Source organism: Tasmannia lanceolata, unplaced genomic scaffold (genome assembly GCF_043159265.1).
Source record: "Tasmannia lanceolata isolate RefF3 unplaced genomic scaffold, GAP_Taslan_0.1 ptg000572l, whole genome shotgun sequence".
Lineage (NCBI taxonomy): Eukaryota > Viridiplantae > Streptophyta > Magnoliopsida > Canellales > Winteraceae > Tasmannia > Tasmannia lanceolata.
Window position 1 is genome coordinate 93,868 of NW_027519244.1, and position 19,353 is coordinate 113,220.

Consider the following 19,353-nt stretch of genomic DNA (forward strand, 5'->3'; position numbering starts at 1 on the left):
TGGCATAGAGAGAGGAACGGAAAAGGACTGTGACGGTACGGAGCAAACGTAGGCACTCAATTCACGCCCTAGTGCACCAGTAGCAAGGAGGAGGCAAGAGGGGGAGTTTAGTTAGCTAGTAGCAACCGGGGGAGATTCTAGAGCCAGGGACCACGCAAACGGGGCAAACAGAGGCTCGGAAAGAGATAGGGACTGGTACTAAGCTAACGGGGGCAAGCAGGCAGACGGAGGAGAGTCAAGAGAGAGAGGCGCTGAAACAGATAGGGCAGGAAGTTCAAGAGCCAGAGACCAAGCAAACGGAGGAGATTCAAGAGACTAAGGATCTTCAATAGTCCTGTATGCCTATCCACTATAAGCAGGATTCCAGGCATGATTTTCCTTACGGTACGGTAACCCCATGCAACAAATCGAGCTCGAGTGTTCATGCTAGCTTTCAGAGTCGCTCTTTCTTGTTGAGTCGTTCTTTCTTGAAGAGTAGCGCTTGCTTGAAGAGTTAGGAAACCCTAAGGTCGCTCCAAACGTGAGTTTTCTCTTTACCTTTAGGTGTTAACAATGCCACCGCAAGCTGGGGGACCACACAAATTCAAAGAAGGAGAAAAGAAGGAATGGACCACCGCGTAACCTGAATAAACTACAACATGGAGAACCAGAACCAGATAAATGGAAAAAAAGGGAAAATTGGTAAACACGGAGGGCTAAGCAAAGGGGTAAATCCAACAAAAATGGAAAATTGCAAATTCGAAAAAGAATAAGAAGAAAGCCTAAAATTGGGGAGCAAATCAGGCAAAAGAAGGCGGATAAGAGAAGAGAAAAGAGCTAATTCTATGAATCAGTGCCAGATGAGACGCCTAATGGGCGAATCGGTGGTGAAGCACAAGACAATCATAGGATAAGATTGAGTGGGGTATAGCGAATCTGTGGGAAGGAGAAAGACTATTCAAGTCCATATGGGGGCGAAAGACTAGAGCGAATGGAGACGAATTAACAAACAAAGAGGCGAATATGGGTTTAAGTACTAAAATAGAAGCATCTTATGTACAAGAAGAGAATAATCTTGTGTGAAATCAGAGAAGCGGATTGTGTCTGTACAATCGGAGAATCTTGAAGTTTGTTGTTTCCTCGGAGGTACACTGTTCACCAAGCAAGCCTAGCACTGTACGGTACCTCCGCTCGGGCTTCTATCTTGGTAAGCCCTTCGCTCCTGAACCTCTAAACTCGGTCAAGTGGCTTCGCTCCTGTCTGCCTATCCAGCAGAAGCTGGGCTGGATTCAAGGCATGCTTTGATATACAGCACGGTACACTGCACTATAAAGGAGGAAGCCAAGCACGAGGAACTGCACTATCAATAAGCCAAGCAAGATACGGCCTAAAAGCTGCCCACTTTTCGTTTTCTTTCCCCTGCTTGCTCCTTTTCCGCAACTCGGTTTTTAGACTCTTTGGAGTTCACTCATGTGCCGAGAGCTAAGAGAATCAAATGACCGACGCATTGGCAATCCTTGCATCCGGCGTTCAAATGCCATTGCACCGAACAATGGAGCCCTTTTAAGTAAGGGCCTCGTCCAGAGGCTGGAGGTGCCAGCTCATCAATCCCATGAACGTAATGCGTTGGTACAGAAACACAAGGGCGTTCCATTGAGGAGGCGTGCAAGAGACCGCGCGCACCCTTGAAACATACATCAGGTAGCCAATCTAGCGGCTCAGACTCAACCACTACATCTTCTGAGACCTGTTCTTCATCCTCATTTGGACGCTTGGCCGATCCAGAGGGCGTCTACCCTTTTTGCTCATAAGTAAGTAAGGGGAGGACGATGGAAAGCCCTGGTTCTAAGATATTAACAATTTCCTGAAAGATGGGTTCCAAACCTAGTTTTGCAACCTCTAAAGAGAAAGCCATGGTCAAACGCTTAGCAACCCGTTATGTTCTGTTAGCTAATGTCCTGTATAAGAGATCCTTCGATGGAGTCCTCTTGCGTTGCCTTGACGATGAGGAGGTAAAGGGCATCCCCGTGGTAGAAAGAAGCCCACGCGGGTGTCTGTGGAGGCTTTATAGGGAGTTGGGGGTAGCCTTTTGCTTGCTAAGAAAATCCTACGGCAAGGTGACTACTGGCCTACCATGGATGAGGATTGTCACGACGTCGTTAAGAAGTGTTAAAGATGTCAAACTCATGCTGATCTAATTCACGCACCTAAGGACCTTCACTCTTTACATCCTATGAAATAAACCCGCCCTTTCCAGCCTTACTCAAATAGGGGAGCATTTGATGTTGTCGGACCACAGTTTATGTTACTAAATGGGCTGAAGCCGAATCCTATGTATGTTACGGTCACCTTCCTTAAAAAGAACATCATTTGCAGATTGGGTGTGCCTGAGGCCATTGTTACCGACAACGGCTCCCAGTTCGTCAATGAGAAAATCAAGTTGAGAAAATAGCAAAACTAAGTCTGTCGTCGCCCTTCTACCCCTTTTCTAGTAAGGGCGAAAAGCCCCTTGTATAGGTTGGGCGCTTGCCTGAACCTGCGCACTTACTATACAAGGGAAAACGGAAGGAGCTTTGAAGCATCTTAGACTATTCCATTCCGTTTTTCAGCTGGGTTGGATACGTAGTTCGAGTCGCCGCTGTGAACTACCAGTGAAAACATTTTGAAACCGCTCGTTGTCCCCTATGTTGAAGAAAGGGGCAGAGAAGTTCAGGTAAAGCAAATCAATTGCTTGCCATTAACGATTCCTAACCACGTGCATTTGTTGTATGATCAATAGGGAAGGGGGGAGAACTGGTTAGTCAGGGAAAGGGCTCAGTGCAAGCCTCCCCTCTCTCTCAAAAAGCAAAAAGGGCAACGCACGGCGGAGACAAATGCTCCTTTCGTGATCGACGCGCATTCCAGTGTCCAATGGTAAACATAATGGCAATGCATTGGACCGCTTCTCAATCTTTCCTTTCCGTCTTTCAGTAGCGGTATCCCTGCCCTGGCGGCTTGGGAAAGGAATCTGGACCGAATCTATGTCTGTGCGTGCACGGAACGAGAGGCTCTCGTTCTCGCTCGGGAGCCAAAACGAGAAATAGGCGATGCACCATCCTTGCTGCTACGAAGAGATGCTCTGGCTTTTCGCCTTGCCTCGAGGGCTTAGGTCTTTCCAGACTCACCAACTGGACTAGCAGCTCCAACTAGATTCCCAGTTTCTGGTCTAAACTAAAGGCTTTTTCGCATGGATCCATTCCCTACAAGACTGGAAGGAAGATGTCCTTTACCCAAAGCTACAAGAAAGCCGAGACTACAACCGCTACTTGCCCAATAGTACAGCGCCTTCCTCCCTGACTTGACTTTCCTAGCTACCGAGCCCCTCTTCAAACCCTTGCCAGAAAGACGAAAGGAAGAAAGATTCTCTGTGATACCGCTTGAATAACGATAATCGGAGTGAAAAGCCGTACAAGAGAAAGCTTTAGCAACGGTAGGAGTGACTACTTACGCCAGCACCTGACGAGCTTACCAGAACCTTCTCCCGCAACAAGAAGAGTTTTACTTGGACAAGTTCATGATATGAAGAGCCTTTAGATGAAGAACGCCCTACTAAAACAAGTCAAGGATATGCAATAGAGGACTCAAGATCCCGAGACAACAACGGGTGAAGGTACTACATAAAAGCCTTCAATCCCAACATGGGGCTTTATATGCTTTTTCTTCCATTTCTTGATATAGATATGACTCTTCTTTTTAGGCCATGAAGAACGAGAGAGGAGGGGGGTCAAAGTGACGAGACACCGGGATCGCGTCGCCTTACGACACCAATAACAGTCATTTCTGATGAGGAGGAGGAAACTCAAATAAAGGGGATGGAAATTGACCAGCTCCGAAAACGTAAGTGCGCTCCTGCGCACGTAGGCTTTCAAGCCTACGTTTGCTACTGGCGCACTACGGCTTTTCAGCCTACTCCTTTATAGTGGAGTGTAGTCAGGGCATAGGGCGCATGCGTGGAACAGAGCAGCAGACCCCATGCTCTTCCACAAACTCTGCTAGGAATGCTATCGCCTCAAGGACAAATGCCCTTCAAAACGCATTACTTTTGCTGCATGGCTTAACTTTTTCATGGGTCACAGGGACCCTGTGATAGAACATCGTAGATTCCTTGTCTACTGGCTTGCTCGTTACATTGTTCCGTCACAGTTCGAGGATCCATTTTTATCCAAAAGTATTCACGATGGCTGTGGACTTACATAAGGGTACCCCGATAGCATTAGCAGCCATAGTCACAGCAAACTTTTATTACGAGATGGGTGTCATCACAACGATAGCTAGGGGCGGTAAAGTGGAGTCTTTAACCTTACCGATTCGATTTACAGCAGGCCTGGGCATGGGAACGCTTTCCCAGCCTCAAGATGCCGTTTCTTTTTCAAGCACGGCCAACTCCCATCAGACTTTGAAGATGGAACAACCTCGATAGCACTGGAATGCAATAGAATTTTTATCAATACATACACAGGCCGATAGTACCGTCCCCTTCTCTAATAGGGCAATAGGGAAAGGCCAAAGTTTTCTCAGGATCAGACGATAGGAGAAGTGGTGCTAACTCCGGTTTCACCCCCTGGGTCAAAGACTTTGCCATCATTACGAGTTAGTATCACAGGCATGATGTAGGCCAAGGACAAAATGGGGACTCCACAGATGGCCGGAAGCATCATACCGTCCAAACCGCGTAGCAAGACAGTTTGGTTTTGACCAAGAAATTCCCCTCCACCGAAGTTGAGGGGAATAGTATTCGTGTGGCCAACTTTGTTACGAACATTTCCCAAAAGAAGCTAAAGTATATATTCCTTCTGCAACTCGGCAAGGCAAAACCACTGCTAAGTACGACAAGTGGTGGGAGAAATACCAGAAAGCCTGTGGAGACATGTTCGAAGAGCACTTCGAGAAAGCAACTCAGAGAAAGCTGCTGCCTGCAAATGAACCAGCCTTGCCAGTACCAACCCAACCATCTCTGCCTGTCCCCATGGATCGATCGCAATCGGAGGCTATAACATCATCGGCCCCGAAGCGGAAAAGAACTCCATCGGCGATAAAGGAATCGGCGGCAAAAAAGAGCAAGGCATCATCTGACAAAGGTCGAATAGTCAAAGAGCAATTGCTGGAATCATCAATTGGCCCACTTGATGTAGCTCAAACAGAAAATGCCCCGGAAGAAGTGGTTCCTGTTCCTGTCTCAGAAATCCAGGATGAGAACGAGGAGAAGCCCATTCAATACGATACACCCAACTTCCCATTTTCGCGGGCGGAGGTGGAACATTATCGAAAGATGAACTCCGAAACCCCGAAGAATGCTGACCTTCCACTCGACGTAAATAAGATGCGATGGGTGTATCCAATTCAGACTGATAACCTAAATAACGTCGATTTCCATTTTGCTGGGAATGAAGGGCGACCAGGCATCTCTTCATCAAGACTATTAAGTACCACAAAGCGCTGCACCGTTCGTCCCGCTTTATTACAGGACTTGGAGGAATGCAGTTGTCATAGAATACAGCCTTTCTTTGACGAATTACCAGCAGAGGCGTCCATTTGGACCGTGCAATTCGGGAAGCAGAGGCGGCAGCAAAGGCAATCGAGCGGCTGTTTAAGCAGGAGATTCAAAGATCCTCAATACCAACTAACCGGCTAAAAGCAATTCAGAATTCTCAATGGGTACAATTTTTGAAGAGAGTAAGTCAACCCTCGTACCGGCAAGAGATGTTAGAAAGGTATACATCAATATGGAAGGATGGACTCTTGAGTCAGCCACTCGAGAAGGTTATAGGCCTGGAGGACAAAAGGAAAATGTTCAAAGATTCTTTGGGGCGAGTACCACAATATACTTCTAATGTCGAAGAAGAAGGGTCCGAGAAGTGCAGATTGCTATCGGCTACAGAGAGAGACTTGTTCAGGTACGGTTATTACAAAGTATCCAGAGAGCTCATGGAAGGCGAGGATGAACGAAAGAATGAAGAACAACACTCGTTCTTCAGAGTGATAAGAGGACTGGTGGACATAGGGTTTCAAGCGGACCATCTGCTCATTCGCCTGAAGGAGTTACAAGAAAGAAAAACTGCTCCGTTCTACGCCATGAAAGCACAATACTTTGAGCTTCAAAAGAAAATAAGGAAAGCAGAGCAAGACATGGAACGAGCGAAGAGATGAAAGAACTTAGTTCCGTCAGGAGCTAAGGAGATGAAAGAGATTGAAGAGAAGGTAAAGTGGCTTCCCTTTTCGCTCCTGAACCTGGTTCCGTTCCGTAATGTTCTCTCTTCTCCTTCTATCCTTCACCTTCGGCTAAAGTTGTTGCTGTGGAGTCAAGCGATAAATAATACTGCTTTTTCTTCTTATCTTCTATTGCTGCTGGAAGGAGAGGAGATGAAAGATGCTTAGTTCCGATAGGGACTAAGGAGATGAAAGATGCTTAGTTCCGATAGGGACTAAGGAGATGAAAGATGCTTAGTTCCGATAGGGACTAAGGAGATGAAAGATGCTTAGTTCCGATAGGGACTAAGGAGATGAAAGAGAAGCTAAAGCGAGGAGATGAAGTCACTTAGTTCCGTCAGGAGCTAAGGAGATGAAAGAGATAGAGACACTAGAAAACTAAACGTAGGAGCAAACGGAGGAGCAAGTGAAGGCGTAAACGTAGGAGCAAACGGAGGCCCAGATACTGGCTTAGATGCTGAATAGCGAGACGGTGACGGTACGGAATATAAATAAATAAGTAGGCCCTGCAAGCGGAGGAGAAAACAGAAGATTCAAAGCCTACGTGCGCCCTTCCTTTAAGCAAACGAGTTTACGAGGTTCAGTTGCTTCTGAGAGGAAGCGAAAAGCCGTAGCGCGTTAGCACGCTGCTGAAAAACGTACTCTCTATAAGAACGTAGGAGCAAACGGAGGCCAAGCAAACAGAGGCTTCAAAGCCAAAGCCGTAGCGCGTCAGTTGACTCCACTCAACTATCAATCAGTAGCCTCCCCCAGCAAGCGTAGGCCCTGACTACACTACACTATAAATAAGTAGGAGACTAAGGAGATGAAATTGAAGAGAGGATCAGAGAGGAAATGAAATTGAAGAGAGATAGTGACTACGGATTTAATAGCTAGTAGCTAGTGCGGGTAGTAGCTCCTTTGATTTAGCTGTAGCAGCTAGGAATGGAGCTTGAAAGCTTTGCTTTTGGTTTCATTTAGCTGTATGATTTGGATTGAAAGCCTGTAGCAGCTTGGAGCACACTCGATTGAACTCACACAGGGAGCTGTCTTACCCAACAACGGCGTTACAGGACGTCGACATTGGCCAATGAGGAGATTAGGCGGCAGTTGAAAGAGCTGCTCGAAAAGGGTCATGGTTGGCCCAGTACATCCTCTTGTGCCTCGCCCCTATCTCTAAAGGGGCTTGGTGCCGAAGAAGGCTCGTGGCGCATGTGCGTGGATTAGGACGCCCTTAACAAGCTCACAGTAAAGAATCGCTATCCTTTGCCAAGGATAGATGTCTGATTCCCATTTGACTAGTTGAGGGAGCCCATTACTTCACCAAGATAGACTTGAAGTCGGGATACCACCAAGTGCAAGTGGTGGAAGGCGTTGGAAGACCGCGTTAAAGACAAGGCACGGGTTATATGAATGGATCGTCATCCCATTCGGCCCTATTACGGTAAGGCCAACGCACCTGCAACCTTTATGCGGCTGATGAACGATGTTCTTAGGCCTTATTTAGATTGGATGAATTCGTCACGGTTTACGACGACGACATCTGGTTTATAGCAAGACCTGGGAGGAGCATCTGAAACACGTAGAGACTGTTCTAGAAGCTCTGCGTGAGCACCAGCTGAAAGCCCATACGGAGAAGAGCTTACTTACTTATGAGCAAAAAGGGATGAGGGAGCTGAGCTGGTATACTTGGGGCACATCATCGGCTCATCCGGAGTCAAGATAGATCCTGAGAAGACGAAGTCTGTCCGGGAATGGCCAATCCCCAAGTCGCTGACGGAGGTAAGGAGTTTCCTCGGCATGACCAACTAACTACAACTACCTCGCACTAAAGATTCATAAAGAACTACTCCCGGTTGATCTTACTCGGGGCCCAGAAAAGAAACAGACGTTTCGATGGGGAGAGGATCCAGAGCGTGCGTTCCAGGCACTTAAGGAGAAAGTCTGCGAAGCACCGGTTCTGGCCATGCCAGACGTTCAGAAGCCGTTCGAAATCGAGACGGACGCTTCTGCTCATGCTTTGGGAGCCGTTTTATGGCAAGACGGCCGAGTGGTCGCGTACCACAGTGAGATGTTCAATACAGCTGTCTTAAACTATCCCACATACGAAAAGGAGATGCACACGATAGTGCTGGCTGTGAAAGACTGGAGGCACTATTTGCTCGGGAAGGAGACACTTTACGAATAGGCCACTCTGATCAACAAGCCCCTTCAGTATCTACAGAAGCAGTCCAAGCTTCAGGAGGCGCGTCATATGAAGTGAGTTTCACTGCAACGGTTCGAGTTGGTGATCAAGTACAAGAAAAGAAGGGCCAACGCCGGTTGCAGATTTTCTGTCCAGACCCTCCTTTGTTTGTTATTAGTAAAGCGCCGCAACTGCTGTTTCTACCACTTTATTGGACTTCGGGGACTTTACGGCGGAGTACTCGGAGGGACGTCGAAAGGTGTCTGGGAGAAGACGGCCCGACTGCAGACGGCAGATGGCTACAGCCGGCTAGACGACTTACTCTACAAAGACGGCAGAGTATGTCGGGCAAAGAAAGGCGTCTCGCGGTCCTTCATGACGCCAGAGTTTGATTACACTTTGGAGTTGATCAAACTCTGGCTCACCCGGAAAGGCATTCTTATTGGCCCAGGATAGAAGCAGATGTCCAACGGTGATGGGTTGTGTGTGCTCTATGCAGCACGTCGAAGCCGTCCAACAGGAAGTTTCATACTGAATCTGAGGATCTCTGGTAACTGCCTCTACCTCATTCTCTTTCGGTTTCTGCTCTGTCTTTCTGACATTTCTCTGCCTTGGCTGACTGGATTCTGCTTGTGGCAATGTTCCAGAGGATGGGATGGAGTAATCCATGATTTTGCCAGTTCGGATTCCTTCTTGGACTCCATCCCCTATGTGTACCACATGACTGAAGGTGGAACCTTTCTGAGCAATCAGATGACTGTAGAATGGTTGCTTGAGAGTTGATATGAAGGTAGAGGTCATTTCCTTCTCTCTTAGTGGCGGATCGACATGGGATGCGTGATCGCGCCACCTCTTGGCATATTTTCTGACTGTTTTAGCTGATGGTTCCAAGAATGGAGCAAGCTCTTCATCTCTGGGCGAGTCAATGTCTGGGATAACTTGTGCGAACCCGAACTGTCTCAGGACTCTGATGGGAGCGTAACTGACGGGTCTGTATAGTCCTGCTAATAACAAGTATATATGACCTGCTATAGCAAGACGGAGTTCGCGACCTCTCAACCATTCACATCTCCACTGGATCTCTCTTGGCTTCAATTGTTGTAACCCGCAGATGACCTGTCTCACATGGCCTTCTGACTTCGGTTGTCTGGATACAGAAGATCGGACTATGTTTAATTCTACTTTGGATGCTCCTTTTGCCATAATGATGGAAGGCAAGTGTTCGTGTAGCCAGATCTGGAGAATGGTGATACAGCCATGCAGCTTTCTCTTGTGATCCCGGACACAGGCATTGAGTCCCAAAAGTAGTTCGGCTAGGACCATGGGTACCACGGTCTTGTCTTCTTGAATCTCTTTGATGACTCTCACAATGCGGGTATCTATGATGGTTCGACTCTTCGGTAGCAGTAGATGTCCTACAACTAGCATCATCAAGGCATTGTTCCACGGGGTTGTCCCTCTAACGGTTTATAAAATTCTTTTGACTAAGACATCGAGGCTGCTGCTTCAGTGGATTCTTCTCTATCTGATTCTTCCGGATACCCAGCCAGTTGGATAGCTCCTTGGTACAACTGAGGTTAGTGATTGGAGATACTGGATTTCCATCGAGTCTGAGGTTAAGCAGAGTGGCTATCTCTTCGAGAGTTGGAGTAAGTTCACAGTTGGCGAATGCAAAGACTGCCTTCTCGGGATCCCAGAATATTGGCGGCTGATATGAGGTTCCAATCTAGGGTTACCTCTGCAAGGTTGATGACGTGGCCTAGTAAGAATTTCTGCCACCAGTCTAGTCGCCATCTCCGGATCCGGTCTCAGCACCTCCCATTGCTTCACCCGATGATAGTAGTTCTCCTGGTCCTACCCCTGACATTGACACTACTATGGAAAATGATTCTGATCTCCCAATTGCTGTTAGGAAAGGACTTCGGGCTTGCACCCAACATCCTATTTCTAACTTTATCTCTTATGATTCTTTGTCTCCATCCTATCGTACCTTGGCTGTAAGCTCGATAAGGACTCGGGCTTGGGTGGTTTAGGCATTCACTCTTTCTTTTCTTTACTCGCTTAGCTACCAGTTTCTTTTTGTATACTGAGGAATTTCAATAATCCGTAGGCGGGGACGGGGTTGAATAGCTTTGAATGTAGGGGCTTTGGTTTGACAGTGATCTCCCTCTACCTTCTGGGCTAGGCCTCGGGCAAATCTGTTCTTTTCTCTAGATAGATACGAACACATTCCAACTAGCCGTTCAAATGCTCTAAAGTTGAAAATCTCATCAAATAAAAAAAAAAAAGAGAAACTTTATACAAAAAGTGAAACCATTCGATCTATCCTGGAAACTAGCTTGATGTTGGTAGAGAGGGGCGCTCGCGCTTCTAGAGCATTTTAGAGTTTATCGCAACAGGAGCTCGAAAGCCCTACCTTTAACCGCCCCATCGACATTCCTGACCTACCACAGGTCCTCTATCTATAGGCTCAAATGAGCTCAAAACATGCCATCCAAATCGTTCCGCTCTAATCCTCCTCCCTTCCGTCAGCCACATAGCAGCCCGCCCGTGATATGCAGCGCTCAGGCCGGTCGAGCCGTGATCTCCCGAGTGTCCGACCAGCACTTAAGACTTGTGTTCTAGCAAGGGACATAGGTTGGGTTCGGTGATGAAAGTCCTTGTCATCAATACCAATGACGAGTTGAGGTAATGTTCTCGAAAAGAGGGCGGCTTTGAGGAAATCGGCTCTGTGATAAAGGATCCCAAAGTTGGTTGAAGGCCTACTACCTACTTAGTTCAGTATTCGAAATCTCTCTTCGTGGGCGCTTAGGTTAGCTGGTCTTCTGGTCGAGTTTTCCCTCTGCTCTTCCTTCCTTTGGTTATATACCAACTCACCTACCTGGATCAGTGGATTCTCCTGATTCAGCGGATTCGGCTTCGTATGAAGCGTCTGCGGATTACTAAGCCGTGGACCGAGATCTTAGGATCTAGCTAGATAAGACTTATTACACCTTGGGGAAAGCCCATACGGCAGAACGAGACCCTTTCATAAGGAAAGAGTTCTTGTTGCTTCAAAAAAGATCTGGCGAAGAGCACCAGTGAGGTGAGGCACGAAACACTTTAAAGAGCTCACGCGGATTATGCCTACCTACCTTGGCTACTGGTGAAGATGGAGTCAATTTACTTAACCAAAGCCATACCTGAGTGACTTAGGAAGCGGCTTTGTCTTAGCCTTTCTACCTTCTGCCCGAGCCAACAGCCCGATCCTTTCATGGAGGAAGGGCTTCGTACCGTACTCGAGCTTTGGATCAATGTCCCACCCCCGCGCTATATCATGCACTCAAACACTTTCTCCTTTTAGTAGTTAAAGCAGAAGTAGGCCGCATGCAGTAGCAAACTTTTAGCCAAGGAGGCGCAACTAAGGGTTTAGCAAAATCACTCGCTTCGGATATGAAACTTTGAGTATTCAGAGATGCCCTCGTAATTCCCAATAAGATGGCTCGGTAACAGATCGCTTCTTCCAAAGCACGCCCTGTTCGTTCCGCTCGCAACAATCCTATTAGTTCTCCGGGTGAAAAAACATTATACATTCCATCTTCTGAAACCAACACTTTTGATGTTATTTGACGTACAATAATCTCTATATGCCTATTATGGATTTGCACCCCCTGGGATCGATAAACCTTTTGGATCTTATTAACCAAAGAGATACGACTTTGCGCTATGGTTAGCTCAGCACCAATCAAGAATCCCCACGGAATTCCAATCATTCTTTTTATATGTTCGTTCCAACCTTCAACCCTCTTTTCTAGGTTCATCGATATTGAATCAATCGAACGCACTTCTAACACTTGTTCCACTTTTAGAAGACCTTGCGTTATATCACCCGATCTCTATTTTTCATATATAAATGTAACTAATGTATCCCCTTCGTAAAGGATTTCTCCATAATGGCCATGAATGGTTGCTCCTGGGGTGGCCAAATGAGGCTTAGCTGATCTTATGACTAAGGAGTCAACATGAACAATTAGAACTTGACCAGATTGGATCTGTGGTCCGTATTTGGATATACATACATTTTCACAAATAAACTGTCCGAGGCTAATTATTGTGGATGTCTTTTCACAATAATCGTGATGGAGAAAGCACCAATGAAAATCGAATGGATGAAAAATGATGTTACTGCATGGATAGGGATTCTAAATTCTCCCATTTTTTGTAAAGAAGATAAGGTTGAGACCAATTGTTCAATTCATTCCCTCCAGCGCACCACCGAATTTTGAGTATTGGATAAGAGTGGATTCATTGGGTCGGAGGAGCTTTCCAATAGATCTCGATCCGAGAGAGAATTCTTTCAATTGTATAAGTCGCAGGATTGATCCATACTGGCCTATTACAAGCAGTTGGCCCATTCTTTCATAACTCTTTAGGAATATTGTATTGAATCGGGGAGACCTGCCTTTCTGAACTAATACTAATAGGGCCTTTCTAAAATAGATTCCGGCAGATTGATCACTGATATGGCAAAGACGACTTTAGAACACTGATTCTAGAAAGAGAAAGGGTCAAGAAAAAGACGATTCACTTCAGAGAGAAGGTAAGATGAAAGGTATAGAAATAAAGAAAAATATATAAAGAAATCCGACTGAACGAACAGAAAGCTTGAGCAAGAAGCGGATAACAGTCAGCAAGCAGCAAACGAACTTATTAGTCTTGAGTGAAGTTCGCTTGCTGCTGTTCAAGCTCCGCTCGCTGCCTACTCCACGAGTCACCACAGCTTCGCCTACGCCACTTGTATATAGACAATAATAGTGCCAAAAATCTTCCCTTCGCGTAGCTCATTGAACCTTCCAACTTCACTCCGTGGCCTGTGCTAAAGAAACGTGTCTTAACTAATTCCTTTGAACTCATTTCACAGATAGAACCTCACCTTGCACCTTTTCTTTCTTTTCCTCACCCCATGATCCCTTTCCCATGTCGTGGAAGTGCAGCAGTGCTCCTTCATTCTTGTACCTGAAAGGCTTTTTCCAATATCCCCGAACACTCTTTCTGTTTCAGTAAGTGAAATGTTGAGTCCGTTTGCTGAACCAGTATCACGTCTGCTGGAATTCCCGGAGCGGAGAAAAAGTCTCGTTTCAATCAGAGAACGTGTGGTGCGGGCTGGGCTTCCACCATGCCTCCCCGCCACGCCACCCAATAGAATAAAAAGACGCAAGCCTGTGTGCTTCCCCCTCACGGAGCCAAGTTCCAGCTCGACCGACCGCCACTAGAAGGAGGCATTGCATTCTGTTAGCTACTTATAGCATACCTATAGAGAACATCTATCTAGGCAACCCTCTTCTCTATCCTACCTCGCCTGCCATGCAGAGCGGGAGCATTTCAGATTCTTCCGAATTCCAAGTAAATATATATATATATATTTTATATACTATCCTTTTTCTTGTCCATCCATTCATCGTGCGTGGCCAATTCGGTTCCTTCCATGACTTCTCTTCCATTCTTAAACCTGGCCAAGAATGTCTGGCTATTCTAGAGGTAGCTAACACGTAATGGACCCCCCTCTCCAACTAGCAGTTCGTTGATTGGTAATATCATTGATACAACAAATTTGACATTCTTTCTTTGGCAGGTATTATTGACTGGAGAACTGGACCGGCTAGCCAGGACCGAAAGAGCCAGCTGTTGTGGACGAAGAAGTGCGTGCTTCTATAGCAAAGCCGGTTGTTTGAGTTCTGGGGTGGACCTATCTTATCTAACCGAGCGATAGGGCTCCGTAAAGTTGATCATGACGAATGTGACGATGAATTCGATTGGGAGGTTCAATGCGTTTCGAAACCCTCCTCCTCATTTAGATTCCTGCTCCTGCATCGGGAGTTAGGAGTCTCAGTCCGTCCCTGTATTACTCGAAAGGAAGTCTTATTGGACCCCTTCGGGAATTCATTCTTCTTGGCGGCTACCCGCAGTCGTTTGGGACCGGGGATTCTACTGAAAAAAGGCCATTTTTATATATATATATATATATAAGAATACTCAAATATACGATACTAACTCTTTGGTTGGATCGGACAGGGACTTATATAAAGATCTTTCCACTCATTCATCATACTAGAAGTCGAAGTCACTACTTACTAATAGGGGGGGCTCGGAATAAGAACGAGAATCGGTGTCGTGGTGGTGCTACGAGATGGCGATTTCTCGTATAGAAGAATAGATCCGCGGACCTATTGATTGACCATAGATGCGAACCGATCGACCGGTATCTAAGAGAAGATAAGTAGTTCTTCTATCGTTCAAGGGCAAGGGGAGAACATGTAGCGGCTTGTCTAGATCTCGTATTTCCCACGTAGTTCGTCGGTCAAACCAACGATTCTCTTCTCAAAGTAATAGAGAGAGTCTTTTTCCGGTATGTAGCTCCGCGAGCTAGGAGCGCATCATCGGGGCAGGGCGAAAACGAACATAGGATCATCATCATGGCCCTCTTCTTGTTTCTTTTGTTTGTGTCCGGTCCGTTGTGTGTGTTTTTTTTTTAAGGCTTATCCGGGGGCTGCTGTTCTGGGGCATAAAATTCCTCTTCTTTCTTTTGCTGCTGATCTCACATCGAGAACAGCTCCTTCTTGCTCAGGGTCATCAGATGAGAGATCTTCCTCCGACTCCGAGGAATCGGTCAAGCGGGAGGCTACCCTCGACTCACCTCTCTCTCTATAAAAAACCCCTCCCCAGAGGAGAGCAGAAGCTCAAGGATGAGTATGTCCTGGATTCCCGGATTCATTCTCGTCCTGATCCACCATGGAATTTTCGGAATCTACAAAAACATTCTAGGAGAGGGCGCGTCATGATCTTCTCAAAGATAACAAGGTGCTGAAGTGGCAGGAGAGGGGGGTGACCGGGTGGGGGGGATCCTTAGGTTTTTTTGAAAGGGATGCTCTTATCATGTTATTGCTGAAAAGAAAAACCGAATTCCTCTATTTGATGTCGATTCATCCACACTTCCATTCCTTGTAGAGGAAAGCTAACTGCTTGCTGGCTGGGAGCTGTATGAGCGGTAACGTCCACGTACGGCTCCGTGAGAAGGGCGGTGGACGGAAATGGCCTTGTTGTACCTCACTCCCGTCTTCAATGGGGTCTGCTCTTTCTTTTTTGGGAGAGTATGCCAATATGATCTTAATGAGGTGCGGGGCTTTGCATCTGACATTCGTTGGGCTTCCCTCTGCGGGAGCCAGCGTCCCGGCGTTTTTGTGCAATAAACCCCTCCGGCCGAAGACTAGTGGTAGGTGGTCCCGCGGAGCTTTCGGAGAAGGGTAGCCTAGTGTGTAAGCACAGCAATGAACCGCGGCGAACCCTCAGACGACCTATCTAAGATTAGGGGGGAGATCCTCAGTAGTGGTGACCCTTTCACTCTTCCACGGACTTATACATGTACCGAATGCTCATACGGGAAAGTGAACTCCTGGGTCTGGAACCAGGGGGGTTGCTCCGAGAAATCCTTTCTTTATCGTCCACTCCAGGGGGTGCGGACACACCTGCGCGGATTACAGGTGACGGTTACCAGAATGGCGGGGAAGTGAACAGTACCCGACTACATTCAGGGATGAATGTAGACCCATCGGGCAGGGATAATCATTCCGGTCCTGGGAGAGGTGACGACACCAGTCTGAGCTGAGGGAAGCCCTATTAGTCACTGAAACGACGGCAGGAGGCGCACCCTAAGCCCAGCTTCTCGGAGCTGCTATTTATTGCGAAATACCGCTTACCCTTACGACTATAAGCAACAGGGGGGCTGCTCGCCTTCATAGAAGGGCGACAAGGGGAGGCGCAAAATCCGCTGTTTCACAGTTTTATGAAGGGAAACATTATATGAAAAACAGCGTATTTTCCGACAAAAAGGCTTAATCCCAGCGGATCTTCCGATCTATCCGCTGCTTTTATATTACTTATTTTTCTTTCTTTCCTTGCTCGTTCCCTCATGAAATATCTTTTTTAATTTTATTTTTTTTTTTCTTGTTCCTATGCCTTTGCGGCCTAATCTGTCGCCTACGAACATTATGGGCGGGTCTTCCTTTCCTGCCCCTATTTAGAAGTATTCGCCGCTCCGCGGTGTCTGCTTTCTGTGTCTTACTCTTATGCGTAGATCCCCATGATAAATGCTTTTCCTCAATGCAACCCTAGGGTGTCTCCTCCTGCGGTTCTCCCCCGCAGCCATAGTTTTCCCACCCTGTCTCTCGGTCAAGGCTTTAAGGCCGTCAAGGTCGTCAAGTCTTTGCTTGGCCTGGATAGTATTTATGGTTCTCTTACCCCTCGTGCGAAGCACCATTTGCTGCGTTCTCCTGAACGTGGCTTAGGTCATCTCCTCAAGGGCGGAGTCTCTCGTCCCGGTGTTTTAAGCCGGAAAGCCAATGTTTCTCTTCCTTCTAGTGTTGGCAGTTCCTCAAGCCGCATTTACTTTTCTGGTATTATGGAGGTGCTCCTCCCGTGCCTTTGCCTTGGCTCTTTCATTTGGTTTGCATATTATCCAGAAATGGTTCATACCACCCTGGTTGAATCTGCGCTTTCCAGTGCTGTGAATGCTGGTGTTGAGCCAGTCTTGGGTTTGGGTTCGTTCAATTCCCCTATTGTGTCAGCTGCGGAGCAAGCGCGTGCCGATGAGATCCTCGAGCAGACTATTGATATTGTGGAGTCTAATTCTACTAAAGAGATTGCTGTTTTATTGGGTGGTATAGCTTTCGCGATTCTGCTGACGAAGTCAGTGTGTAGCGCTGGCGAGTCTCCATTCCCTCTTTGCTTTTGTGGTCCAATTTCATTCATTTTTCTGATTTTTCGTCGTTTTTTCGCGAAGGCCATGGTAAAAAAAGGCATTTAGCTGCTTTCTTTTTGTTCCATGGGAAGGGGAGAGGTGGGCGGGCCCCTTCACAAAATAAGTTTTGTCGCGCCCAGGGCTAGGGGGGGCGCGCGCAAACACTCTTTTTCATTAATAGCAGGAATAAAAATCTCGGATGCGTTCCTTAGGGTTGGTTTGGCCCTGATGAAGCTAAATGCCGGAAAATATTGGAAATCATTGATAGGAGGTGGACCGGCATGCTCCATAGACCTATACATGTTGCAGGGGCTTACCTTAACCTATACTTTTGGGATAAAGACTCAATGTTGGATGACCCGGAGTCAGGGCCTCTATTCATGCTTGGTATGGCCCACGCAGCCTATTTTCCACACGATTGTGCTGCTGTTGACCATAACTAAAAGGGATATGGGAGCATTTGAATTCGATGAGGTCGTGCAAGCCCTGTATGTCATTTCTGTACACGCCCGGTTTCTCACTTTCATTGAGATCACAGGTTTATGATGTTTTTGGTTTTGTCTTGTACAGACGTATGGTGGGAGTTCCACTGCGGTCATGTTCCTGAGCTGCAGAGGTTTGCAAGACGGGTGTTATCACAAACATGTAGCAGCTCCAGTGCTGAACGCAACTAGAGTGTGTTTTCTTTTTTCTTATCTTATACAGAGCAAGGGCAAGGCAAGAGATCGGGTTGGATCCACGTTGAATGACCAGGTCTTTGTCCATGTAAACACCTGTGGGCACGCCCACAAGCCATAGCCGAAACAGGGAAAAAAGATGCTCGAAGCGATTCTATTGACCTTTCAGAGATAGATCCCAACTCAAGTTGGGCCCATGAGTTTGTTCAACGAGAAGAACTGCGGATGAAGCACGATCCCCGTGGCCTCCTCCATCCCCTTACGTAATAGGGGGGAGGCATGGACTTCCAGACTCCGTTATACAGATGACACATTCCTCAATACAGGTGCCACCATATTATACAGGGGAGGACGACACATTAGGGGATTTGGGGATAAGCCCTATATTAGTAAGGGGATCTAGAAATGTGAGTCTTCGAGTAGGAGATTCTAGTTCACAGCAAGATGCGGGCACTCCCGCTGGTCCCATAGCAAGAAGCGGTCAGGATGCAGAGACACAGAGTAAGGACCCCTATGCAGTACTTCGCCCCAGTGAGAGACCACCACCTGTACTATACCAAGGCATAGGGCCTTGTAGTCGACCGGTGCACTCAGAGGCCAATAAGAATGTTGGTTTGGTGTATTTTGTCTCAAACTTGAACAATGAATATCAATTCCAATTAGTCTCTATTTGAGTTTTTTCTGTTGATCTCTATCTCTTTGCGGCTACAGCCTATTCTAATAGGACCAACCAATATGAAATTAAGTGAACATCTAAAAACTAGCTAGCTCGGGAACCGACCGAAAGTCACCGAGCTCGTCCCGAGCGAAGTTTTGAGCTTACAGCATGTCCTTACAGGTGTCTTTCAACTCTGCTTGGTGATCGCTCGGGTACATGAGGATTTGATTATACCCTTAGAATCCATCCATGAAGGACATACGCTCAAACCCCGTGGTGTTATCGATCATCATCTCGGTGATCGGTAATGGAAAATCATCTTTGGGAAAAGCCTGGTTGAGATCTATAATGTCAATACAGACTCGGATCTGCCCATTCTTTTTCTTTGGACTATGTTGGCCAACCAGTCTGGAAACTTTTCTTCTCGAAGGAAGCCAGCTTCAATAGTACTTAATTAATAAGGGCTAGGGGCCTAGCGCGCCTTACGTTTAGGGGGCTTTTCGGCTGCCGTTGCTTGCTGGCTTAACAGCTGCGAGCTACGCTTTCAAAGCGAAGCGAGCCAGCGAGTGGAATAGTCAAACTTCCTTTTCAAGAGTAGTCCTCGAAACAGACAGAGGGGAATGCGACTCAGGAAAGTGAAATGTGATGCATCATACAGATTGGCCAAGAGAGGCTGGAAAAAGACGGGCGATCTAACCAACGTAGGGAAGCACTAGGCAGCAGGCGTCTGTGATTTTGATGATATTCAGTTGCAGTCCTTCGTCCCCACCCCTCTCACGCCCTTATTAGTATAGTACTATCAGACCGAAAAAGCACTCTTTTCTCATTATTTATGATTGATGTTTCATTCCTTCCT

General features: G+C 46.9%; 1 protein-coding gene across 1 annotated transcript; it reads right to left on the minus strand.

Moving 5' to 3' along the window:
• Positions 1 to 9,864: 9,864 nt before the first annotated feature.
• LOC143868611 (uncharacterized) lies at positions 9,865 to 15,953 on the minus strand. Its single transcript, XM_077376200.1, is given in 6 exon segments — positions 9,865 to 15,166; positions 15,311 to 15,342; positions 15,344 to 15,386; positions 15,388 to 15,601; positions 15,604 to 15,724; positions 15,792 to 15,953. Coding segments are annotated over 6 exon segments (834 nt in total). The 3' UTR covers positions 9,865 to 14,904.
• Between the last annotated feature and the right edge of the window lie 3,400 nt (positions 15,954 to 19,353).